The sequence below is a fragment of the Gossypium raimondii genome, chromosome 5 (assembly GCF_025698545.1).
Source record: "Gossypium raimondii isolate GPD5lz chromosome 5, ASM2569854v1, whole genome shotgun sequence".
Lineage (NCBI taxonomy): Eukaryota > Viridiplantae > Streptophyta > Magnoliopsida > Malvales > Malvaceae > Gossypium > Gossypium raimondii.
The window spans coordinates 17,985,209-18,010,529 of NC_068569.1; the positions used below are offsets into that span (position 1 = coordinate 17,985,209).

The 25,321-nt window shown below is 31.6% G+C and overlaps 3 protein-coding genes across 5 annotated transcripts; 2 read left to right on the plus strand and 1 right to left on the minus strand.

The window, feature by feature from the left end:
- Positions 1-62: 62 nt before the first annotated feature.
- On the minus strand, positions 63-565 carry LOC105769435 (uncharacterized). Its single transcript, XM_012590065.2, has 2 exons — positions 389-565; positions 63-295 (listed from the first exon to the last, which is right to left on the minus strand). Exons 1-2 carry the CDS (start codon positions 563-565, stop codon positions 170-172), a joined length of 303 nt encoding a protein of 100 aa, XP_012445519.1. The 3' UTR covers positions 63-169.
- Positions 566-2,224: 1,659 nt separating this feature from the next.
- LOC105769434 (transcription initiation factor IIA subunit 2) lies at positions 2,225-4,222 on the plus strand. Of its 2 annotated transcripts, none has more exons than XM_012590064.2 (4): positions 2,225-2,362; positions 2,489-2,629; positions 2,711-2,761; positions 3,886-4,222. In XM_012590064.2, the coding sequence occupies exons 2-4, from the start codon at positions 2,501-2,503 to the stop codon at positions 4,024-4,026; spliced, it is 321 nt and encodes a 106-aa protein (XP_012445518.1). In that variant the 5' UTR covers positions 2,225-2,362; positions 2,489-2,500; the 3' UTR covers positions 4,027-4,222. The 2 variants fall into 2 exon arrangements, with proteins under 2 accessions (XP_012445518.1, XP_052487700.1); XM_052631740.1 differs by having other exon boundaries at positions 2,225-2,345.
- A 1,009-nt stretch (positions 4,223-5,231) lies between these two features.
- Positions 5,232-14,752, plus strand: LOC105769431 (alpha-glucan water dikinase 2). 2 transcript variants are annotated; one of them, XR_008196259.1, is made up of 31 exons: positions 5,232-5,391; positions 5,483-5,592; positions 5,700-5,781; positions 5,907-5,998; positions 6,086-6,239; positions 6,783-7,103; positions 7,325-7,435; positions 7,568-7,666; positions 7,751-7,882; positions 8,585-8,673; positions 8,873-9,007; positions 9,169-9,331; positions 9,411-9,500; positions 9,684-9,869; positions 10,278-10,340; positions 10,457-10,519; positions 10,684-10,743; positions 10,830-10,982; positions 11,079-11,162; positions 11,349-11,525; positions 11,629-11,735; positions 11,955-12,168; positions 12,319-12,422; positions 12,508-12,634; positions 12,722-12,847; positions 12,998-13,108; positions 13,313-13,411; positions 13,491-13,664; positions 13,744-13,836; positions 13,933-14,106; positions 14,364-14,512. XR_008196259.1 is itself a non-coding variant. In XM_012590058.2 (31 exons), the coding sequence occupies exons 1-31, from the start codon at positions 5,320-5,322 to the stop codon at positions 14,566-14,568; spliced, it is 3,912 nt and encodes a 1,303-aa protein (XP_012445512.1). In that variant the 5' UTR covers positions 5,232-5,319; the 3' UTR covers positions 14,569-14,752. The 2 variants fall into 2 exon arrangements, 1 of the variants encoding a protein (XP_012445512.1); XM_012590058.2 differs by having other exon boundaries at positions 13,991-14,106; positions 14,364-14,752.
- The last annotated feature ends 10,569 nt before the right edge of the window (positions 14,753-25,321 follow it).

Below are 25,321 nucleotides of genomic sequence, written 5' to 3' on the forward strand. Positions count from 1 at the left end.
GTACATGTAAACCCTTTTTTCCCATTTCGATCCTTTTTGTTTGAAAAAAAAAACACAGTCCATTCTTTTATATCTACTTATTATTCATAAACGAAGAGGTTTTATTTACAACTGTACGAAAAGAAAGCAACATGTTACATGAACATGAATGTATTGTTATGTATTTCGATTACGTGGATTTGTATTTTTTTTTCTTGGTATCTTCAGCTTCATCAGCTGCTTTAACCTGCATTTTTTGAGCTTGTAAATCAGCTATTGCCGCTTCCTGCTCATCTCTTGCTTTCAGCTTTTTTGCCTGCATCCGAAAAAAAAAAGAAAGGAGTTGAAGTCACCAAGATTGAAAATAAAAAGGGTGGTTCGATATGGCTTTTAAGTTTTGTTTTTCTACCAGACCAACTAAGGTTGCTTTAACGTATCGAAATCCCTCTTGCAATGAAACTCCAAAAGCAAAGCAATCTTTCTTGATTCGCGACAACATCGAAGACGTCCCTTGCTCTCTGTTGCCGTCGGCAGTAGTGGTGGTTGTCGAAGTGTTTGACAGTGGCGAGTACTTCATCTCCTCCATGGCGGTTTGTATTAAAAAGGCGAAGCTCCGTTGGAGAACGGCATGTGATGAAAACTGAAAACGAAGAGGTTAGACAGCCCGATGGGCATGGGAAATTTTAACACGTCTGAGCCTATACGTGGCAGCTTCCGAACACGCCATGGTTAGTTGTCAGTCTTTTCTGTTTAGTTCCGTGATCGGCTTATTCGGCTCGCACCACGAGATGGGCCCCAAGCCTGATAAGAGTCCATATCTAATCCGGCCCTTATGACCCAATCCCACTAAAGTTTTTTTATATAATAATTTTATTATAAATTTTGATCATATTTGTTATTTTTAACACAATCTTTAGAATTATCCATAGCCTCTCCTCAATCAATAAATAAGAGGACAATGCACTTCAGTGCACCTGAATCTGCATCCTACTGCATTGACAACAATACCTATGTCAATCAAGTTAAGCCTCAATCGACAATTCCCACCAAGTTATATTGGTAAAAAAAGTTTAAATTCTTCTATTAGATCTTATACTTTGTGTAAGTTGTGGATTTAGTACCTGTATTTTTAGAATTTAAAATTTTTAGTCATAACTAAATGATAACTATTAAATTCATTAAGTTAAAGTTATGTTATTTTTAAAATTTAATCGTAGTACACATTATCACATGTATAATGCTATATTTATTTGTTATTTTCACATATTACTTACAAAAATTCAATTAATAGATTTAATGACTGTCATTTGCATTAAGACTAAAATTTTGAAATTAAAAAATAGAACCATTAAAATGATCCAATTGAATGTTGACTAAATCTAATATTTTCTTTCACTTGCATCGTGGGTGTGATAAAATCTAATATAAAATTACATAATGTATTTATAATTAAAACCATGAATTAATCAAATATTAACTCAGTTTAAAAATTCCTAAAAAACTCAAAAAAATATTCTAATAATTCTTAAATATTTTATAGCAAAAAAACTACAAAAGTTAAAAAACAAAATCATTTTTCACATTTTTAACAAATACCCACCACTTAAACAAAATTAAAGAAAAAGTTACTAACATAAAAAAAAAAGAAAAAAAAAGATCACTTCCTTTCACAAATTCAACAACTCTACAAATTTTTATATTTTTCTCTCAGCACTCTACAATTTTATTTTTTTACTTATTATTAATAATTATTATTTTAAAAATTAAAATTTTCTTTTGGTGTTTCATAAGACTACTTTATAATAATAAAAATTTCTCTCAGCACTCTGCAATTTTATTTTTATTTTACTTATTATTAATAATTATTATTTAAAAATTTAAATTGTTCTTTTGGTGTTTCATAAGACTACTTTCTAATAAAAAATATTCTCTCAGCACTCTACAAATTTTTTTACTTATTATTAATAATTATTATTTAAAAATTAAATTGTTCTTTTGGTGTTTCATAAGACTACTTTCTAATAAAAAAATAACAATTTATCTTAATTTATTTTATTAGAAGGACATTCTCAATATGGAGGTAGTAGTTTGGGTCAGATCCGTCAAAGCACAAGACTCGGCCGAAACCAATTCATCCTCTTCTGTCTACGGAGAAAGAATAGAAGGGCAAAAACGTCATTTAATATAATTCAAATTGTCTCTCCTATATATACCTTCATCTACAAATTCTAGGGTATAAAAAGCCCCAAATCTTCTTCCGCCATTTTTCTTCTTCCTTTTCTGAGCTTTTTCACAAGAACTGAACGTTAAAACTCTTAAAATCCTCAAAGCTCTACAATTTACGAACATCTACAATCTCCCTCAACGTCGCCTCTAAACTTTCGTGATTTCTTCCTCCAAATTCAATTCATAAATTAACTTTTTTTTCCTCGTTGTCATTTATTTTTTCTTTTAATTTTTCAACATCGAGATTCGAGATTTACGTTTTCTTATTCCATTTTTTGGGCAGATCGGGTGAATTATGGCGACGTTTGAGCTTTACCGGAGGTCAACGATCGGAATGTGCTTGACGGAGGCTTTAGATGAGATGGTTTCAAACGGTACTCTCAGCCCTGAGCTCGCTATTCAGGTTCTCGTCCAGTTCGATAAGGTACTGTTAAATATATTGTTGGCTTGTTCGGCCTTTCTTTATCTAAATTTTATTTGTTCATCTGGTTTATGTTTTTGTTAGTCAATGACCGAAGCACTGGAAAGTCAGGTGAAGAGCAAGGTTACCATTAAGGTATGTTCCTTCTTTTTAGGGGGAAAAAAGGTAAGATTTCTGTTGATTTTTGTGCTTGTTAAGGTGCTAATATATTTCCAGAACCTTCTTTCTTTTTTAGATTGTGTTATATGTGTTCATTGATTGTTAAATTGACGGTGATTTTGTGGCAGTGATTAGCTGTTTCTATGAATAGCTACGGTGAGATATTTTTGTTTTATGGAGCGCCTATTAATAAGTTCTGTGTTATAAAGGAAGCTGATATTATTTTGATATGGTCCTTTGCTCTCCCCATCCTTGAAGAAAGATAAAAATGATTATGACAATTTATGAATGGTGAAGGACACGTTTATTGCCTTACATATAAGTGCAGGATCAAAATTTAGCTGAATGTTGATTTTTGCTACTTCAATTGTACAAATTTCATTTAATTGTACCTGGTTGTGGTGATTGGCTATTGTTTTGTCAAAATATACCTGTGTTGCACACATATGAGAATTAAGAAAGATTAACATGCAAAACACATGAATCTTTTAAATTAAGTAATGCCTAGAAGACATTTTTGACACTTATGAATTATTTTGGAATTTTGAAAGGAGAAATGTGTTTTCTGACACAATTTGAATTGCTTAAGATTTTTGAGTGGGTAATGGTTCTTTACTTCTTGTTAAACCAAAGCTACCTCTTGTCTTCAAAGACTCTTGATGGTTAAGAGAGTAGGGTAAACATATCTCAATTCTTTTCCCATAGACTCTTATGAAAAGTTTTGGGTTATTTAGATTTCAGTATCATTGCTAGAGAAACATTATGAGGAACCTGAAAATATAGATGTGCTTCAACCTTGGTTCTTGGATAATGCTTTTCTTTATCATACATGATAATTATTGTCCTTTGTGGAAAAAAATTTCATTGGTTTCCAATAACACTCAAGACTGGTTGTTGAAAATGCCTCTGGTTGTGCATTAGTGTTTATTTTGTGGTACTTTTCTGCTACAGTTGAACTTTCAGCTACCTGTTTTGGTGTATCGATTTTAAATTTGTTATCTGACTGATATATTCTCATTAAAAACTTTACAAATCAAACATAGCTTCTGGCATCGCAATGCGCAACCCGAGTTGCTATTCATATTTGAACTGTGCTACAGGGACATCTACACACATATAGATTCTGCGACAATGTATGGACCTTCATTTTACAGGATGCTTTGTTTAAGAAAGAGGATTCTCAGGAAACTGTCGGTCGGGTGAAAATAGTAGCATGTGATTCAAAGCTACTCTTACAATGAAATCGTTTCTGACAATGGTGGAAGGGGATGGTTGATTGAGATTGGACATACGATAGAAAGCCATCGACCTTTATTGGATGAATTTTTCGATGTACTTAATTGTATTTTTCTTTCTGATAATATAATGTACAACGGTGAAAGTTTTCGGACAAAAACAATGGAACCTCTATTTATGACAAGAATCATTTCTATTCCACTGTTGAGTTATTTCAGTCTTACACCAGCTTGAATAGGATATGGCGGTGTTTGAACATTGAAATGCCCATGTAATGAGTTGCCCCTTTCATCTTCCCTTGGTTCTATTGATTCTTTTTCTCTTCTGGTTATTCTGAACATCTGTTTCCGACCTGACAATTTGTATGTTTATATTGTGTTTATGTATTTTGTCATGTCATGATCTTTATATTTTTATTTGAAAACATTCGTATGGTATCCGTATATATATTTAGATACTATGTAGAAATGGTGAGGCGCAATTTTCTATTGAAATGTACTGTCCTATTCACAAGATGCTTATGGTCCAGAAGACGAGGAATAAGGTGCTGAACTGATATAAAAGTTCACAAAAAGTTCTCCAGTATTATCTTTCCATTTTATTTGTGACATGTTTCTATCGTCGAAAATGGCAATGGCCATTCAAAGCACGTAATGGGAGAATCTATATTCGCATTACGCATCACTCGCCCAAGTGCAGAGCTTTTTGCTTTTAAAATTCCAAAGCATGGGCTCTAACCTAAGCTGGCAGGTTCCAAACATCCGATTCTGTTCCATCTTTTTCCCCAAGTTCCCTTTTCCTCTTCAAGTTCCAGTAAGAAAACCTTTACTCCACTATAAAAGAAAAAAGACATGCAAAGGGTAACTAACTTTTCAACAAAAATAGTCAATTTGGTGTCCTATTTTCATTTTACGGGAAGGTTTTCAAACCTGTTGTTAATAAATATATATACAGCGGGGTTTAATTAAAGATGCCTTTAGATGCATCACATATGCATGCTTATATGCCATGGTTGATACCATGCTGCAAGGCAAATGTCAGATGGATATTGAATTGCTTTGAAGTAGACATCAGCTCACATCAACTATGGACCATGGAATCATCTTCGAAGCTTTGTTAGCGATGGTAATTTAATATTCCCTTCAGGAATCTCATTCATCAGATTTTCGCTTTTAAAGATACTCCAGCTTTTATGTAACTATGCTTAGAGAAGCGTTTAAATGTGTATAAAATTGGTTGCTTGTCTATCAGATATGGTCTTTCAAACCCATTGAGTTTCATTGCTGTGACTGATTATTATGGCGGCCTCCGGTAGTGTACAGGTTCCTCGTGTTCTTCATTTTCAGCTCATTGATGGGATGCAACTTCAGGTTTTGACTTTTGATTTTGCATGGGTTTTATTATTGTTGTAGATTAATGTTCTACAATAATTTTTCTTTTCATCCTTTGCCTTTTATGCAGATTAATGTCTCTGGATGTTCAAATAAGCGCAATGCAAGAGTTGAATTTCAGCTTAAAAACTGCACAAGAACTTGGATTCTTCACTGGGGTTTTCTTTACCTTGGGAACCGGTCAAGCCTGCACTGAAAACTTCTCATGAATATGAATTATATATTACATGGTATCTTTGCACATCAAACAATCTCTTGACTCTTGAGATTATTATATCCTTCTACAGGAACTGGTATATCCCCAGTGGTGAAGACTCATCAGGGGCAAAAACTTACAAGCAAGGTGCACTGCAGACACCATTTGTGAAGGTGTATTTTCTTTTTTCATTTTGTGCTTCATGGTTTATTTGGATTTTACTGTTGTCGGTCAGAAAAAAGATTTTGTTTGTGATTTTAAATAATTTTAACTTGGTGAAATCGGTCTTAAACTGCAGAATGGAGACATGTATGTAGTAACTATTGAGTTGAGAGACCCCAAGATACATGCTATTGAATTTTTGTTGAAGGATGGAAGTCAAGACCGATGGTTGTTGTTTTTTCCCCTTTGGGCCATCCCTTTTTTTTTTTTGGCTAGGCTTTTGAGGTGTTTGAAATTATATATTTTCCTTCCCAGGTTGAAACTAAATCACGGGAATTTCAGAGTTGAGGTTCCGGAATATGATGCAAGTAATCCGCTTCCATCTATACCGAAAGAGCTAATAGATCGGAAGGCATATCTAATCTGGGAAAGTAGAGGTAGACCCCAAAGCTCGCCAGAACAGCAAAAGGTGTGTTATGGTGCAAAAAGATGAATTATCTTCTCAGTCTCCTTTTAAATTTATGCATTGCTTTTCATTTGTTCAAGCCTAACAGTTCTATTCTTCATATGCTTGTTGCCATCTAACTTCCCTTTTCTTTGCAAGCTAGTGAAAATCAGTTTGTGGAAATTCATAAACATCATTAAGTTATCGAAACTAGTATATGCGTTATCATGCATGTTCTGATTTTCCAGATACTCTCCACTCTTTATGTTACATTTAGAGTTCAGACCATAACTTGAAACCATTTTTACTATCTGAAGATATTTCTGCGACCAATACCTTGTGTTTGGAAATTTTCTCACTTCATACAATTACTATCATTTCCTTTCTCATTTGTGGATCATGGTGGTTCTTTTCCTCCTTTGCTCTCTCAGCTATTTGCTGTTTAGCTTATAAGGCCAATGCTTGATAATAATGTAGCTTGTACTTGAGTTGGGTGCTATTTCTATAACAATCAGTATTGAGTGTTCCCGGTCTAGGTACTCATATATATCATTGTGTGCATTGTAGCAAGATTATGCGGATGCTTTAACAGAGCTGCAAAATCAGCTGCGCAAAGGAATATCCCTGAACGAGTTACAGAGCAGCTACATGAATGCAAGAACAAAAATAAAAGCCCAGGATGATGTACAGCCATCTAGGCCTGTAACACCATCATCTTACCTTAGAAGACATGATGTTGAAAAGTGGTTGCAAAGGCAGTCTAAGGGGCCAAACGAGACGAAGGCTGGTCAGTCTTCTTTGGCTTTGATGGATCTTGTGGAGAAATCAGCTGGAGGAAATAACGCGGTCTCAAAGCAAAATTATATTGTTGGCATCTACGAAATAGTGGTTAGTTTCCTGCAATATTTTATTTGTTGCATGAGAGTAAACATGGTGATAGGGTTGTATCAGCATCTTCCACTTATTTAATTCCGTGAGGGACTTAGTTTTCCTGATCAGTCAGTCAGCTCATGTTCTTTTAGCTATTAATTGTTGAATTTATTACCTATTACATATCTACAGAAGACCAACTTCCAACATCTCTGGAACAAGTTCTTTTTTTTTTTCAGGTCCTCTCTAAAGTTTTAAGTGGTGATTATCACATATTTGTTGCTTTGAACGTCAGAGGCACTGCAATTCTTCACTGGGGAGTGTCAAAGTCATCAGCTGGTGAATGGCTGGTGAGATACTTGGTCCTTCATTTAGTAGGGAATACATGCTCATCGTGTGCACTGACACTGAAATTTTCCACCTATGGAATGCTTGCAAATCTTACTTCAACTCACTGCCTGCTTTCATCTCTAATTTTTCAGGCTCCTCCATCAGATATGTTGCCTGAAAAGTCAAAAATGGTTGTCGGAGCATGTCAGACTTATTTTACAGAAAAAACAGTAGGGGGAAGACCCTTCCAGGTAATTTACTCAAAGCTGCTTTCATGAGTTCTTGTGCTTACTAACATGTTCAATTGATTAACCCACCTGCTCCTGGAAAAAAAGTTGGTAGATGTTAATTTGCAGAAGAGGAATTTTGTCGGTATTCAATTTGTAATATGGTGCGGCGGGTCTTGGATTAAAAACAATGGGGGTAACTTCTTTGTAGCCCTACAACGTGTGCTGCCAATTCGAAAGGTAACATTATTATACTGTACAAGGTACCTTGCTTTTGCAATTGATGTATGGATATACAAACTGCCTATGCACTCTGAGAAGGTTTTTTCACATCAAAATAGTTTTCTGGTCTTCAATGAAGCAAAACTATTGGAGTAAGGCTAATATGCGTAATTTCCCCCATTTATTAAATTAGTTTGCTCAATTTCAGGGTTTTGTTTTCTCATGAAACCAGTAAAATGATACAAGAAAAAATTGTCAAGGAGCTGTTACTATTTACTGGTGTATATTTCCACTTGACATGTTTCATTACCGAAGATGCCACTGAAAATGATTTCATCCTTTAAAGCATCTGGTGGAAGGATACCTTAAACTGTGTGATCTTATGGTCTGATGATGTTATTCATAAATATTTTATTTATATGGAAATGAAACTTAAACGATGAGCAGTTGACAATTGCTACAAAAACTATTATTGGAGGCCGACTGCATTTGAACAGAATCTTTATCTAATTTGTTGGAAGAAATGAAGTAAAATTTATGGATTTGACTATTTTGTTAAGGATAAAAATGGAGTTAAGAGATGCTTATTTTTGTGACTTTGTTTTTAACTCTAATAAAATAGTTACACATTCACACTGAAAAATCAGGGGAATTATTATGCTCCTTGGTTGAGTTGTCTCATGTTAGTCATCAGTGAACTTAGGAGGCCCTTTTTTGCAGGTTAACGGATACAGTAATGGAATTGTCAAATGGTTGCTTGATGAAATATCCCAAAGAGAAAAGGAGGCTGAGAGATCCTTAATGCATAGGTAAATAAGAGATGAGCCAAAGCACGTTATAAAAGAATCTAAACATATCTATCTTTTACAAGTAATATCAATTTGGAAACACTGGGACCATGTCTCTGCCATCTTATAACATTTGAGATTTTATGATCTATCTAATATGTCTCTTTACCTTGGTTTTGTCACTAAAATGGCTTTGATTACATGCTAAACTTTTTAAAAGGTTCAATATTGCAACGGAGTTGACAGAACGCTGTAAAGCTGAAGGAGAATTAGGGCTTGTTGGTATATTAGTCTGGATGAGGCTTATGAGATGCAGACATCTTACATGGAACAAGAACTACAATGTGAAACCTCGGTAAAAATTGCATTCTTTTTTCAAAAACTCAAATCTATGAATTTATTGTTATACAAATTTAAATGTGAAAAGTTGATCCAGAGATGTATCAAATATATTTATCTGCAGCATATGCAAGTAATATTAGCCTATTAAGCTGACATTCACTGCTATGTCTGCAGCGAAATTAGTGAAGCTCAGGACAGATTCACCAATTTACTGCAAAGAATATATTTGAACCAGCCAAATGACAGAGAAATTGTGAGGCTAATAGTGTCATTTGTTGGCCGTGGAGGTCAAGGTGATGTTGGGCAGAGAATTCGTGATGAAATACTAATGGTTCAGGTATATATAAATTATGTCCTATAGAGATGGACTCTGCTGCATCATTTTTACAAAACTAATTCTCTTGCTTGTTCATTAGAGAAATAATGATTGCAAAGGGGGCATGATGGAGGAATGGCACCAAAAATTGCACAATAATAGTAGCCCAGATGATGTGGTTATTTGTGAGGTATGTGATTAAATATCAAGCAACTGCTACTAGGTCAGATGAGGTAAATCAATTGAAGAAATGGAGTGATCTTTCATAGATACATGTCACACTAGCTAAGTCAGTCTATTACTTTTGATTGGCTAAATTTGTTTTACATACATATAGGTTCTGTTAATGGAATGTTGTGTTCTTTTGTAACAGGCACTATTAAACTATTTGAGAGCTGGTTTTAAACTTGATGTTTATTGGAAAACATTGCATGCCCATGGTCTCACAAAGGAAAAACTTGCAAGTTATGACCGTCCGATTGTGTCAGAGCCTTGTTTCAGGATGGAAGCTAAAGAAGGTCTTATTCGTGACCTCACTATGTACTTGAAGACATTGAAGGTATCAATCCTGTTTTGACAAAGTAATATTTTGGTGAAAATTTCCCTTTTTTGAGTTTATATTTCATTGATCATCCTCGATCTGATCAAATTTACAGAGTTCTGAGTATCTTCGAAGAGATCAAACAAATTACCATGTTCCCGCAATGTCTTTTGAATTTATCCTTCATTGATCACTATTTATTTGTATGACCTAAGTAACAAGATAGACCATACGGTATCTTTTAAGTCAATAATAACTGCAGTCTTTCTGTTGTAACATTCCTCTTTAGTTTAGTCCTTTTTATTATTTTGATGTTAATTTAGTTATATGCTGCATTACATTTACTCTCTCTCTCTTTCTCTAAGATATGTCATAAACTGGATTTATTGTTCAAAAGTTCTTACTGTTTGCGATAACATGTGACAGGCTGTTCATTCAGGTGTAGAACTTGAATCTGCAATTGATAGTTGTTTGGCTCCCTCGTTAAACGTTAGTTGCAGCAATACCAGACAATCAGTTCTTTCAAGTTGTGCTTTTTCCATTACCTTAACTACTAATTTTGAGTTTTCACTAAATCAAATCTTGATCTTCTTACTGGTGCTCAGAATCAAGGTTTTGCAACAGCAGATAGAGTTAATGTGTATGGTGCCTTATCACTAAAGCTGCAGGTAACTAAGTAAATCAGCATTCTCTTATGGATCATAAATCTGTTTATGGACAATCATAGTATTTTGTATGATGTCCAGTTTTTTCTTGAAAAATATTCTCATTTCTCACCCAAAAAAAAATTACGAAGGAATGACTTTTTTTCATTGTTGTTGTCAAATTCCAGGACTGCCTAAACTTTGTCAAAACTCATATTGGTGATGAATGCATTGGCCCTTTAATGGAGGTACTTGAAATAAGGTGGAGTTTGTTTTATCCAACTTCTAAGCTACATTTTCTGCGATTGATTTGTTGTTCTTTTTTCCATTGCAGAAATTACTGGAATCTCGCATTGAGATCCGCCCTCTTCTGCTAACACCTCATAGATTGGCTAAAGAGCTGCTATTCCTTGATCTCGCTTTGGCTTCAGCTGTTAGAACAACCATGGAAAGGGGACTTAAAGATCTTAACTTTGCAAACCCGCCGGTAAGTCCTAATATTTGCAAACCTGGAAATAAATTACCTTGAAGGCAACCAATCTATTCAAGCTTTCTTTTTTCTTTTGTCAAATTTATGAGTCAGGAAATCATGTTCTTCATTTCCTTGGTGCTTGAAAGTTTGTGCCTGTCCACAGTCAAGAATGAAGATCTCATTTACTGTACTAAGGTATATTATCTGTTGAGCTTTATTGAAATTAACCTTTCTCCATTTTGAGGCATCGAGTTTTGGATAACAGCATTCTTATTTACTCGCCTACAACAATAACCTTCCATAATTTCTCAAGTGATGATTAAGTAATACTTGATGCTTATAATAGTCGTCAGAAATTGTTGTTTCTTTTGACCTTCATAGGACTGGTATCGTGCCTCTAAATCACACAAATCCGGTGATGCCCAGTGGGCATTACAAACAAAGGCTATTCTTGACCGACTGCAAATAATACTTTCTGACAGGGCTGTTGATCTCCAGATTAAGATCCAGCCTAGTGCTGAATATCTTGGGAAATTGCTTGGCATTGGGAAAACAACGGTACATGATTAACGTTGAACATATTTAGTAATCAAGGTTGAGTATTATTTATTTCTCAGTCGCAGACCAGTTTACTAGTTATTTTTGTTTGTTCTGCTATCAGATTGATACTTTTTCCGAAGAATTAATAAGAGCAGGATCTGCAGCTGTTCTTTCTATGCTCATTACTCGTTTTGACCCCGTTCTTAGAAAAGTTGCAAATTTAGGATGGTAAGTTTTAAATGAAACCGAAGAGTTTGCGAATAGCATGTAGTTGGTCCAAGCCAGGTTGTGATATGCTTACTTTCGAACTGAGGTTATATGTTTCGTTTCAGCTTGTATTTTCTTTTTTCAATTAATGAGAGATTGCTTTCTATTTTATGGTCTCCTTTTTTATGGCAGTCTATGGTGTTTGCTGTCAAATATTTTCTGAGATTTGTGTTCCAACAGTTGGCAGGTTATCAGTCCAGTTGAAGTTAGTGGATTTGTATATTCAGTGAACGAGCTTATTACTGTTCAGAACAAAGTTTACCGAAAGCCAACAATTATTATTGCGAGTAGAGTAACAGGAGAGGAGGAGATTCCAGACGGAGTTGTTGCAGTTTTGACATCTGATACGCCAGATGTCCTGTCTCATGTCTCTATTAGAGCAAGAAATAGCAAGGCATGTGTCCTTCGGATAGCTTATCAGAATTTAAAGTCATTTTCAACAAAGAGTGGATATTTTCACCTTATATGAAAAGTTCAAACCTACCCGCAGTGCTTAGGTTGAGAAAGTCAACATATTAAATTTACTTACTGCATCATGGTGCAGATATGCTTCGCCACATGCTTTGATCAAAATACTTTCAGGAATCTCAAGTCAAAGGAAGGACGTGCGGTATCTATACAACTGAAGTCCTCAAATTTGATAGTCAGGCACGCTGTTATATAACTGTTTGATCAGTGATCTTGCAGACCTCTTCACCCGTATTCTAATGAACTGTTTTTCGCTCACTTGCAGTGACATCGGTGGTTCTATCTTACCTCTAAGTTCCCTTGTTCCCTCAATTTCTCGACGAGTGACCCTTAAAAGAAAGATCTTCCGTGGGAGATATGCTCTTTCACTCGAAGAATTCACCACTGAAACAGTAAGCTCGTTCAGTTTATTATTCTGGATAGAATGAATGACTGGTTCGCAGAATATATTTGAGCCAAACCAATGATCTTTGATTCAGGTTGGCGCCAAATCTTGTAATATAAAATTTTTAAGAGGAAGGGTGCCATCATGGATCAGGATCCCAATGTCAGTTGCAATACCATTTGGGGCATTTGAGACTGTGCTATCGCTAGATGTTAATAAGGTACAGTTTATTAGTTAAGCTTTTACTTCTCTAAAAGCACTCGTTTTTTCAATTTTTTTGTTAATTATATTCCGAGGTTCTATAATCTGTGTTTCAGATGAACATGCAAGTTATTATCACTTTCTCTGATCTACACTTCATGTATTTCAGGATATATCGACCAAGATTATGTTTCTTCGCAAATTAGTAAATGGTGGCGATGTCTCCAAACTTCAAGAAATAAAAGGAGCTATTCTACAAATGAGTGTTCCTGTGTCTTTGGTAAGCCATTGGGGATTTAACGGTGTTATAGCATGGTGCTGTCAAACAGATCTTACATTATAGTTGCTTTTATAGCAATCCTAAAATTGAAGCCATCTCCAAAAAACTTTCAGATGTTTATGTATATTATATATATAGCAAGATTGATGTCGTATTTACTAATATTTAAAACTGATAGTTTTCCGTTTTTGAACTTTGTGGTAGACCACAGAACTTACGAGCAAAATGAAAAGTGCTAGAATGCCATGGCCTGATAAAGGGGGTGATGACCAATGGAACCGAGCTTGGCAAGCAATAAAGAAGGTTGGGACTTTTCTATTGGCATATAATGCATTAATCATATGCTTCCTTTCAACGAGTCACCTTTTCCCACCATATTCAGGTTTGGGCTTCCAAGTGGAATGAAAGAGCATATATTAGTTGTAAGAAAGCTAAACTTAATCATGAGGATCTTCGCATGGCAGTATTGATTCAAGAAGTCATTTGTGGCGATTATGCTTTTGTTATTCATACAAAAAACCCATTATCAGGGGACACCTCTGAAATATATGCAGAGGTAAGCCCTCTCTTTTTGATTTTATATGAATTTATGGTCTAAGAAACATGTTTCATCTATCTTCTTGGGTTTAAAATAGATTGTGAAAGGCTTGGGAGAGACATTGGTGGGTGCATATCCCGGACGCGCTATGAGCTTCATTGCAAAAAAGAACAACCTAAAATCTCCTATTGTAAGGCAGTTTTTTTTTCCCATCCACCGCTAGTCAATCACTTAGTTCTGGATAAACGTACCTGATTGATATGCAAAATTCACTTTTGTTTCTAAGTTCCTTAATCAGAATCTCAGAATGCTGAAGTCAAAGAAAAATTGTAATGAACTCCCAGGTTACTTGTTATGCAAGCAAGAAAATAGGGCTCTACTGTAAGCCAACTATCATCTTTCGTTCCGACTCAAATGGTGAAGATCTCGGGGGATACGCAGGAGCTGGGCTTTATGACAGGTTTGATTCTGAAATCTTAAATTTTGGACAGCATTTTCCAAACAATAATAGGATTACAAGTGGTTCATGATCAATGCTAAAGAGTCACCTTCTTATGCCGAACAATTCAAAAAAATCCAACCATGTTATCCAAATGGCTGATCACCAGCAAGATGCTATATTATTGTTTAGTAGCTCATCAAGGTTTAGTTTTGGTATATATCTTCATTTAGAAGTAGAAAAAGAACTCTTGATCTGCATTTCTTGAATATTTTCAGTGTACTTATGGATGAAGAAGAAAGCATGGTTTTGGATTATTCCAATGATCCAATGATGGTTAACAAAGCATTCCAGACCTCAATCTTGTCAAAAGTTGCAGAGGCAGGGAAAATTATAGAAACCCTGTATGGATGTCCACAGGATATTGAAGGAGTAGTGAAAGATGGGATGATATATGTTGTTCAGGCAAGACCACAAGTCTGATATGTTCCTTGGCATTTGAACAAATATATATATGTAAATTCCTTCAGCTTCTGTTATAGACATTGAACTTTAGAATATCCAATTTTAATGTCGTGAAATGTAATTAAATTGTGAAAAATTGAACGTCAATAATGACAATGTATCTCAAAGAAAAATAAAGAATAGACAGATTTTTACGTGAAAACCCTTTAGGGAAAATCAGGAAGATAATTTAGTATGCCGAATTCGAATGATTACAAGAGCTATAGACTATGTCTATCTATAGGCTTGTAAAAGCATATTCTAATAGAATGAGTAAGGTAAGGTTGAAACAACTTATTTTAATCAATATCAAATAGATGAAGTGTAATAAGGTTGAAAAACCGTATTCTAAAATAAAATAAAAGAAGTGTAGTTCTATATTCATTTTATTTTTAGCACAGTATTTAATTTTAATAATGGTTCAAGTCACTCAATTCTAACACAAACAAGGATATCACTACGTGCTCCTTGATTTGTTCAACAACTTCTAAATGCATTGAAATTTCCCATTTTTATCAGTACAGAAATATAGGGGTTAAAGTACCTAGAAGGTCCTTGTATTATAGGGACTAGATCAAATTAGTTCCTATGTTATTAAAAATAATTAAATAAGTTCAAATTGTAACAAAGTTAACATTATAAAAATGTCTTGAGATTTTTGTTTTCAATTGCAATTCAATTCTAAACAAAATGATCTTATTTATTGAACCATAAAAATTTTAAAAATATTATTTTAAACCGTAAATGTTAACTCTATTCCAATTTGGTCTTTTTTAATTATTTTAACAATACATTAACTAAATTGGTCCATTGAATAGTAGAGAAACTAATTTTATTATGTCCCTATATTTCTTAGCTTGATGGTATAATATCTTTTGTTAGCCTCTGATAAAATCAATAATTCAATTTAATTCTTTTTAGTCATTAAGTAAACACAGCTTTTTTTCCTCTTCCAAAATTATTAATTCAATTTTAAGTCATTTTAACCCAAATTTTTAGCTTTGACTCTTAATTTTTTTATTTCATCTTGCCATTAAAATAAAATTGTAATTTCACTTGTGATTGCTATATTAATGAAAAACTCGATACCATCAAACACGATACGATAAAAAATTTAAAACACAATACGTTTGTTTGAAAATATATAAGCAAAACCATGTATTGTATATAGAAATCTTTCCATTTTCATCCTAAAATAGAAATGACATATTAGTCACGATACAACAAAAAAATACAACTAAAGAAAACAAATATGATACTAATATCAAAATTTATGAAATAAATTATACAAATACAAAGAAATTTTAGGAGCTTTCACTTTTCTTTCTTGTCAAATCATGTCAAGAAAACATTCCACGAACTGTGGTAAAAAAGTCGTTGGTGTATATATTGGTAAGTCACTTTTGCTTGAATATTTACTACTTTCTATGTAGATGGGACTGTTTACTTTGCAGCCCACTTTCAGCTATATTAAAAACAGTCCAACCAATCAATGAATAAACAAAAAGATAGAAGAAAGTCATCATCGAAGAAAAGAATATTCGCATGTTTTAGCTCTGATTTGGTCAATTTCTCAAGTCGTCTCTTTAAGTTAATCTTTGGCTATCTCAAATGTTTGGTACTTATTTTCCCCGGATTTGTTGAGATATTGAGAACAATAAACCAAAATCACAGGATTGTTTTTCGCACAACAGGTGTAACTTCCTTTGCTTGGGTCGCCCTCGAACGGCATTTTTGTGGCGCGTGCAAGCAATAGCTAAAGCGTAGAGTTTAGATGTGAATGTCCTTAGCCAATGTCACCTTCTATGGTTAAATCACTTACGGCATTTTCATAATTAATTGAGTTCGAACGGTCCTTTTTTCTCCATTTTGGATTTTCACGATAGCTTTTATAGTTGGCACTTTTCTCCCACTAACTTAAAAAATTAATTTTAATTATTCATTTAATTATTCATCTTTTTTAATTATTAATTTTGTATTTTTTAAATCACCAAAAAATAATAAAAATTAATGTTAGTTAACTTTGTTAGTATGACATCCAAGTGGATGATATGTTAGTATTTAATTTATTTTTAAATTTTAAAAATTATATCTACTTGGGTTAATACAACTTAGGTTAATATGTAGAGTGAATTATGTGAACTTGACAATTTATATCTACTTAATATCTTTTTCCGTTTTACTTAATTAATACAAATTTGAATACCTCGATATATAATTAACTCATACAACTAAAACTCAATGATAAAGTTAAAATTATTTTGAATATAACCTTAAAAGAAATGACTCTAGTTGTTACTTCTCTATAAGAAAATTAAAATTTAAAGTTTAAATCCACATTTTAGTTTCTTTCAAAAATAAATCTATATTGTAGATTAGCAGCTAATTTTAATCTCTCAATAAAAAGAAGATAGGAAAATATTTGATAAAATTTTTCATACTATGATTCAATGAAATGTGATTCTTTAGAATGTAATTATCGAAAAAATACTTTACAACGTTTGATATACATTAAAAGAATTGATAAAATCTTAGAAAAGTTATGATAATTTACTTAATTTACTCTTATTAAATAAAATATAATATTCATATATTTATTTTTTATAATAGGCATTATTCTAACAAATATTTGGATTGATTTAATTTTTTTAATTTATAATTTTAATCGAAAGTAAAATTTGTTTCAAATTTGTCTTGCATATATTTTCTAAATATAATAATGTATATATATAATTAAGTATATATAAACTAATTGTAATATATTAAAATTGTTTGATATATTTAAAAATTAAACATCAATTATAATTATTTTATTTGAGACTAATAAATCTTAATTTTTGAAAATTTATTTATTTATAATTTTAATATTATTAATATGATATTTTATTTTATTTCTTAATAATTTTAATATGTTAATTTTAATAAAATAAGGAGATAATTTATTAAGAACAATTTTGAAAATAAAAATAAACTTAGGGTACGCTTTGGTTTCTTGTAATAGAATAGAGTCAGAATGGAATAAAGTCGTAATCAAGAATTCAATTGTTTAGTTGAATGAAATGGAATAGAACTGTAATAGTATTATTGTGTTTGATTAAATGGAATGATGTTGTAATAGCATAAGGAAAAAACTAAAATGACTAGAATACCCTTAGCATAATTTTTTAGGTAGATGATTATTGTTATTGTTATTAAATTTTAATAAGATTATTATTAAAAATAATTTAATAAAAATAATAAATAATTTAACCATATTTTAACATAATTATTATTAAATATAATTTAATAAAATTCTTAATAAAATTATTATATGAATTAAAATCATAATATATAATACTATAAAATAATATATAATCTACTTTATTATTTTTAAATTGCAATACATATTTAATGTGCTAAAATATCATTAGTGAAACAAATAATTTAATCATTCTACAATAAAAACAAAATATTAAAAGTAATAAATAACTTGATAATTATATTTCACATCCAAACATAATATTCATATATTAATAAAAGTTACATGATTTCATTAGTTTATATGTCATAATTTATATGTTATAAAATTTTACAACATCAAAAAATTACAACATTGTAATGGCATTCTATCATGCCATTATACCATCCAAATATTACAAACACAAAAAAGTTACCAAAATGTCATCAACACAACCATGATTTTTAATGGTCAATAATAAATCTTTTGACCCATTCCAATCGCACAGAAGAAGGTAAACTAAGGAAAATGAGCATTTGCGTTGGATGATCTGAAATTTTGCTCAATGCGCGATGGCGCTCATCCTTAGTTAAACCTTATACTTCACATAATGTTGGATATAATGTTAGAGCTCTTTCTTGAATGGTCATTTCTGACTTTTGTTGAATTAGCACTTCAGAGGCAATACTCCTACTGATTTCAACGCCAACGGTCCGTATGTTTTCCACCAATAAAGTGGCAGCATCGTGAAATGAAGTAGAAGAATCACTTGCATCAGAAATCTTTTTTTTTTCTTCTTTGAAAATGTGGAATCACCTTAGTTTCTAGCTAGTTGCGGTTGTGTAGCTGCAAGATTCATGTCATCCAAAGAAACATCAACTTCGCATCCATAGAAATAGTTTCTTTCTTCATGAGTATATGTAGTAGCTACATCCTCAACATGTATTTCTTCAATAATATCAGCAGTTGTTTGAGCATCTTTCCCAGTGGCTCGATCTTTTGCGTACATAACAGTAAGTTGGTCATAATAAAGGAAACTACAATGTTTGAATTGACCGGCTTCTTTATGGCTCTATAAAAATGATGAATTCATATTAGATATAAGTTTGGTCAAAATAAGATAATAAAGACTTAAAAAAATTCTTACATTTATATATGAGTTCTACACCGCATCTTCAGCAACAACAAGCTGTCTATGCTCATCCCAACCAAAATCGCTATTGTTTTTTCCACTAAGCATGTCATAAACGATTGGCCAATCCCTTTTCAATGTCTTAATCCTCGATTCAAGATTAGGTTTAGCCTTCAACATGGCATTGGGTAAAACTTTTTCTAATATTTTTTCCAACTCATTTAAATAACCGGCTTTGAATCCCGTAACAGCATTGAAGGTTCCAAGACTGTGCAAGTCGACCATACAGACAACTAACGCAGCATCTTCTTCTGGAACCCATTTCTTTTTGGTTCCTTAAGAATTTTGGGAAGAAATACTTGATTGTGAAAAACCTGACATAATTAAAATTAAAATTAAGTTCAATATTATGAATCAAAAGGTCAACACTTTATAAAATTATAACACGTGATGAATCAAAAGAAAATAAATTATAATTCAACAAGTCTAGTACAATACAAAAAACAATTCAAACACCACCAAAGTTTCATAAACTAGATACATGAAATGACATAAACAAATTAACGTTTACTATTTTTACCCTAAACCTAACTAATTTCTAGACGCTTGCCATTCATCGAACATTTGGTTGGCTAGTTCCATCCTCCAAGTAGCCCATGCATCCGATGGATGAATATTTACGATATTCGGTTCATCGTCATCTATCACATTACTATGTAATCCTTCTCCTAACTCCGCTTCAATAGGATCAAGACTCATATAGGTTCGAATAAAATTATGGAGCAAACAACATGCAATAATGATTCTATTGTGCACTCTCACAGGATAGAATGATGGACTCCTAAGTATTCCCCATCTAAGTTTTAATAACCCAAAGCATCTTTCAATAACATTACATGCTGAAGCATGTTTCATATTGAAAAATTCTTCCGGAGTACTTGGCTGGTAACCCTGATGCCACTCATTCAAATGATATCTTTTTCCTCTAAAAGGTGCTAGAAATCCCTCACAATTTGTGTATCCAACATCAACTAGATAATAACAACCTATAAAAAAAAACTATTTGTCATGGTTAATTTCCTAAAAAAGTATGATCTTAAAGATTAATTCATAGTCCTCTAATTTTGCACTTTACCATGAGGAACTTTTAATCTATGTCTCCTACTAATGGCATCTTGAAGAACCCGTCCATTAGCAACAGAACCTTTCCAACTAGGAAGAACATAAACAAAATGCATATCAGGTGTACAAACACCTAAACACCTAACATATTTGTTGCCATGTCACCTTTTCGCGTTCAATATCTAGGTTTATCAACTGTTGTAACCCTAATCTTGATGTGGGTTCCATCTAAAGCACCTAAGCAATTCTACATCACATGTATAAAACCTTGAGTTAGGATACTATATTTAAATCTAAATCAACTAAATTATGTACAAGTTATATATAGAACTCACTCCAATACATTGACCATTTCCACATTAGGTCTGTAGAATTAGTTGTAATTGGCTCGGCCTTTTTAAATAACACGTCTTGTAAGCATATGACAACATTTAAAACATTGTGAAATGATTTGCTAACGGTTTCCCCGAACCTATTAAAGTGATGCTTGATAACTCGATTTTTAAGGTGATGAGAAATTATATGTAAAAACATTGCCACTTGCTCATCAACAAGCATGTTCCTTGACGACTTCAATCCCCTAAAAGTTTGTAACATGTCACATAGTTTAAAAAAGGTAATTCTATTCATCATAACTTGTTCCATATAGGTCTCGCCACTAGCATATACAAATCTTTTCACTTAATCTCGTTTTGCATAAAAATCTAAAATATAGGATCTAATCATTGGTCTATAAGTATGTAGGCTATGGATGGCACCCAATGTAACTAAGAACCAACTCGCAACTGTACACATTTGCAACCATATTGCCAATGCTAGATCAATTCTTTTACGCTTCATACTTTGTACTATTAAAGGCAGACGAGCCATTACTGCAAGATATTAAAGTATTACATATCTTCAAATCGTAGTAATAGGGTCACAATTCTCCAATACTAATTTCAATAACAGTAAAATAAAATCAAAGAATTTAATTACCAAAAGAAATTACAATGATTCAGTGAATACAAGACGCTCAACTTGTAACACCCCTTAGCCCCATATTGTCGTCGGAATAGGGTTACGAGACATTACCGAACATATCAAATAATTTACGATTAAATTTACAAATAAATAACATACATATTATAATTTAATGATTTAGTCCCTTTCATGGACCTTCGAGGCCCAGAATACGGATTAAAAATGAATCGGGACTTGTTCGAGTGCTCCGATTTTTTTTTAACTCAATATAACCCCTTTATAATTAACTAACATTCCCTACAAATTCAAACCACAACCAATTTGCAACCAATATAACAACCTATCCATCTCCATACTCAAACATGCCTAATTATGCCTACAACATTAATTTAACAATTTATCTACTTGATCATTCATAAATAATTTTTAATTGAACTAATAATTTCATTTATTTTCATTTTAGTTTCATGTCACATTTACCAAATATGCCATAATATTTCATTTCATACTTATAATCCATATTAGACATCATTTTACAACCAAAGTTACAAGACTTAAGTACATAATTTATATAATACCTAATTACATGCCACTTTTACCCAAAGAAAGGTTACATCACCAAATTATCTCTAAAGTCGGGATTGGTCTGGATGCTGAACCGGGACCTTTGACTTCTACTGACCTGCGCACGGAAACAACTATACGCTGAGCATTTCATACTCAGTGGTATTACCATAATTCAAACTATATAACTTTAATGAATTATAAATATTAATCATATAACATTAAACATGTAAAATTTATAACTCATAAGAACTAATTTACATTCAGTTTCATATTTCATATATAATAATTCATCAATAATATCATATATTAATAACTTGAATTTAATCAATTCATGAACCTTAGGTTCATGTTTTCAAATCTCACAATTCGACTAACAAATTTTTTCTTATACTTTCAGTTGTACGATCAATCAAATTTATTCAATTCTCACATTTCGATTATTCACCCATTAACAAACCTGGACTTTGGCGGATACACGGATTCCAACCAAACACACCAGTACGGCACATTGTTCCTAAAACGGTACTCAGTACCTGATCAACGTATCAGAAGCAGTATACAACACATAAAGTGCCTGAAACGACACACGTGGTGCCTAATACGACACATATAGTGCCTGATCGGCAAAGCCGATAAATTCCCGTATTCTTCCAATCCTATGGCATGCCAGCTATATCCGACTAAGCCTGATTAGTTAATAGGATATTCAAATCACTTTCTCAATTTCAAATTCACTTTCAATGTACAATTCAATTCAATACAATTTTCCACTTTCCAACTATATACTGTCAAATATTCATACATAATCATACTTCATCTCAATTTCATTCATTTCAATATTGATACTTATCTTAAAATTTTACTTACCATACACATAAATTTAAATATAACATTTAATAAATAGTAGTTTGAGTTATAGTAATACAAACCCGGATTTGTTCGATTACTCCTCGACAACTTTTTCCTTTCCTTTCGGTACTGATGCCCCGGGTTCTTTGCTAGCTACGGAAATTAAAATAATTATACTATTAATTACAGCACTAATTAATAATAATAATTAAATTTTTATCCAATTTATACCTTAATTCCAATTTAATCATAATTAACTCATTTACTTTTCTTATTCAATTCACACTTCATTTCTACTTAATATCTTACAACATTCAACTTAACTATTCAATATTCATATTAAAACCCTAATTTTAAACTTCTTTCAATTTAATCCCTACCATGTAAAACTTATAACTTACTTTACAATTCAATCCCATTTTTCAATTCTATCTTGAAATTCATTCAATTAAACCCCTAATTCATTATTTTGTTCAACATGAACTATGTTTAAAAACTTGAAAACTTCTAAAACCTCAACTTAACTTCAACAAAACTTTGTTCTAAAGTTTTAAAACGTCAAATTTAAGTAAAAGGACTTAATTGACTTACCAATTAAAGCTTAAAGCTTCCAAACCCTAATTTTTCCTTTTCTTTATTTTCTTCTTTTTCCCTTGTACTTTCGAATAGCCTATTCTGTTTTGGTTTCCTTCCTTGTTTTATTTCCTTTTATTTTTTATGCTGTATTTGTTTAATAATAATATAATAACTTAGTAAATATCTATTTAATAATCAATATATTTATTACAAGTGTAATATTATTTATATTTACATGTATAATAAATCATCATCATGCATTTGTCATGTTTTAATTTATTTATCACATAAAAATCTTATAATATAATTATTTAATTAATAAATATCTTTTACTTAATAATGAATAATAAATATCTATTTACTTAAATAATAAGTAATTAAATAAATATATTACAATTGTACAAATATAATTATTACACATGTATATTTTTATTACCATACATTTAGCTTTAATTTATATATATTTCATTAATTTAATAAGATAATATCAATTAAATAATAATCTATACTATTTTATTCTAATATTAATTAATAATAACTTAAATCTTTAAAATCTTTAAATTTTTCTCATTGTTTTGCCGCCTCAACTATTACTTAATGGCATATTTGTCATTTTGGTCCTTTATATTTTCTTTTAATCTATAATTCAATTTTTACCCTTATTCAATCTAGTCCATCTTCTTATTTTCTCTTAATTAAACTAAATTCACTTAATTAAAACCTAATTAAGCTCACCACTAGACTTATAAATAATTCTAATAATTATTTACAAACCCATTTTATTAAGACGGAGGCTCGATAATGTACTTTTTCGATGCCCGTGAATTTTGGGTCATATCACAACTGTGGGTGGAGGATGTAATCCAACAAGCCAAAGAAGAAGAGGAAGCAATAACACACTATCAAAGAAAAATGAACAATACATATTAAGAATCTTTACAAAGCACAAAATAGAAATTACAACTATCTTTGCAAGTAAAAAACTTGAAATTCATTTCTTTATCAATCCCCCAAAAAAGAAAAAAAGAAAAGAAAAGAAAAGAATGTGTTTTGTGGATTTGATTAATTGATGATTGACATTTAATACTTATTTTTTAAAAAATACCCATTTAATACATCCACATCCAAATAACATAGTTTCTAGTTCTACGTAAATATACATATATTATATGAAAATTTTAAAATATTCGATCTTTAATTTACCTTCTAAAAGTTTGTATTCATCCTCACATTGTAATTAACTAATGTTTTATTTGAATTAACTTCTTTTATTTTGTATTAACTCAATTCGATTATAGGTATACAATGTATTAAATATCTTAAAATTATGTATGTTAAAATATTCGATTATTATTTGTATTTAAATAAAATCTAAAATTCCACATACATTACATTCTTACCATAACATGATTTGTTTGTAGCATTTTTTTTGTTTCGTTTGTTGAGATAATTTTTGTAGTGTTAATTATATTTTTAATCAAACAATATAAGTAATATAAAAATTGTTTGAAGACCAAAATTAAATATAACATAAATTAAAGATATCGAAAATAAAAATAGTTTAAAAATATATTAAAAGATTAAAATAGTTTTAAATGAAACATATCAAAAATAAAAACATATCGAAAATTAAATATAACCAAAATGTTCTTGTTTAAAGTAAAAAGATCAAATCCAAATTGTAAATGTAGTTTAACATGTATATATTGTCTTGTTGCTACCTTAGCATACCCTTGAGTGATATTTGCAACTTTTGAATGCCAGATAAAATCTGCAACCATGAAAATGTCCTTAGCAACCATGTAAATGCCAGATAAAATGTGCAACTTTTGAATCAATCAAAATAGATGAAAACCAGTGGAAAAATGAGGGTAATGAACGATTGCCTATAACTCAATACAAAAATCTTACGATGGACTGGTGATCAAGTTATAATGTCTCTGTCCAATCAACTATCAACATTATGAACGATACCCTTAATTTAAATTGCATAAAACAGATGAAGATAGGTATAAAATATGATCATGCTTTCATTAGTTTTTAAGGAGAATTACTATACAACCTTAGAAAATAGAAACTCAATTATATGTTGCCTTCAAAATGTAGGGACAGACTAATAACAAAGAAAACCAGTAGAAAGTTACAACTACAAACTTAAATATTAAATATTTGAGATTCATTGTGCCAATTCGATATTAAAAAAAATTGAAACTTTGAAATTATAAATGAACGAAGCATACTAGATCAAATTAGATTTAAATTAAATATAATATCATTGACTCACTGTGGTAAGCAATCACCAATGA

What these genes read in the sequence shown, in the direction of transcription:
- LOC105769435 (XM_012590065.2), bottom strand. Translation starts at nt 565, where the DNA reads ATGGAGGAGATGAAGTACTCGCCACTGTCAAACACTTCGACAACCACC. An exon ending in AAGCAACCTTAGTTGGTCTG is followed by an intron (nt 296 to 388) that starts GTAGAAAAACAA and finishes TTTCGGATGCAG; the next exon opens with GCAAAAAAGCTGAAAGCAAG.
- LOC105769431 (XM_012590058.2), top strand. Translation starts at nt 5,320, where the DNA reads ATGGCGGCCTCCGGTAGTGTACAGGTTCCTCGTGTTCTTCATTTTCAG. An exon ending in AACTACAATGTGAAACCTCG is followed by an intron (nt 9,008 to 9,168) that starts GTAAAAATTGCA and finishes CTATGTCTGCAG; the next exon opens with CGAAATTAGTGAAGCTCAGG. An exon ending in GTTTGGCTCCCTCGTTAAAC is followed by an intron (nt 10,341 to 10,456) that starts GTTAGTTGCAGC and finishes ACTGGTGCTCAG; the next exon opens with AATCAAGGTTTTGCAACAGC.
- LOC105769434 (XM_012590064.2), top strand. Translation starts at nt 2,501, where the DNA reads ATGGCGACGTTTGAGCTTTACCGGAGGTCAACGATCGGAATGTGCTTG. An exon ending in TTCTCGTCCAGTTCGATAAG is followed by an intron (nt 2,630 to 2,710) that starts GTACTGTTAAAT and finishes TGTTTTTGTTAG; the next exon opens with TCAATGACCGAAGCACTGGA. An exon ending in AGAGCAAGGTTACCATTAAG is followed by an intron (nt 2,762 to 3,885) that starts GTATGTTCCTTC and finishes ACTGTGCTACAG; the next exon opens with GGACATCTACACACATATAG.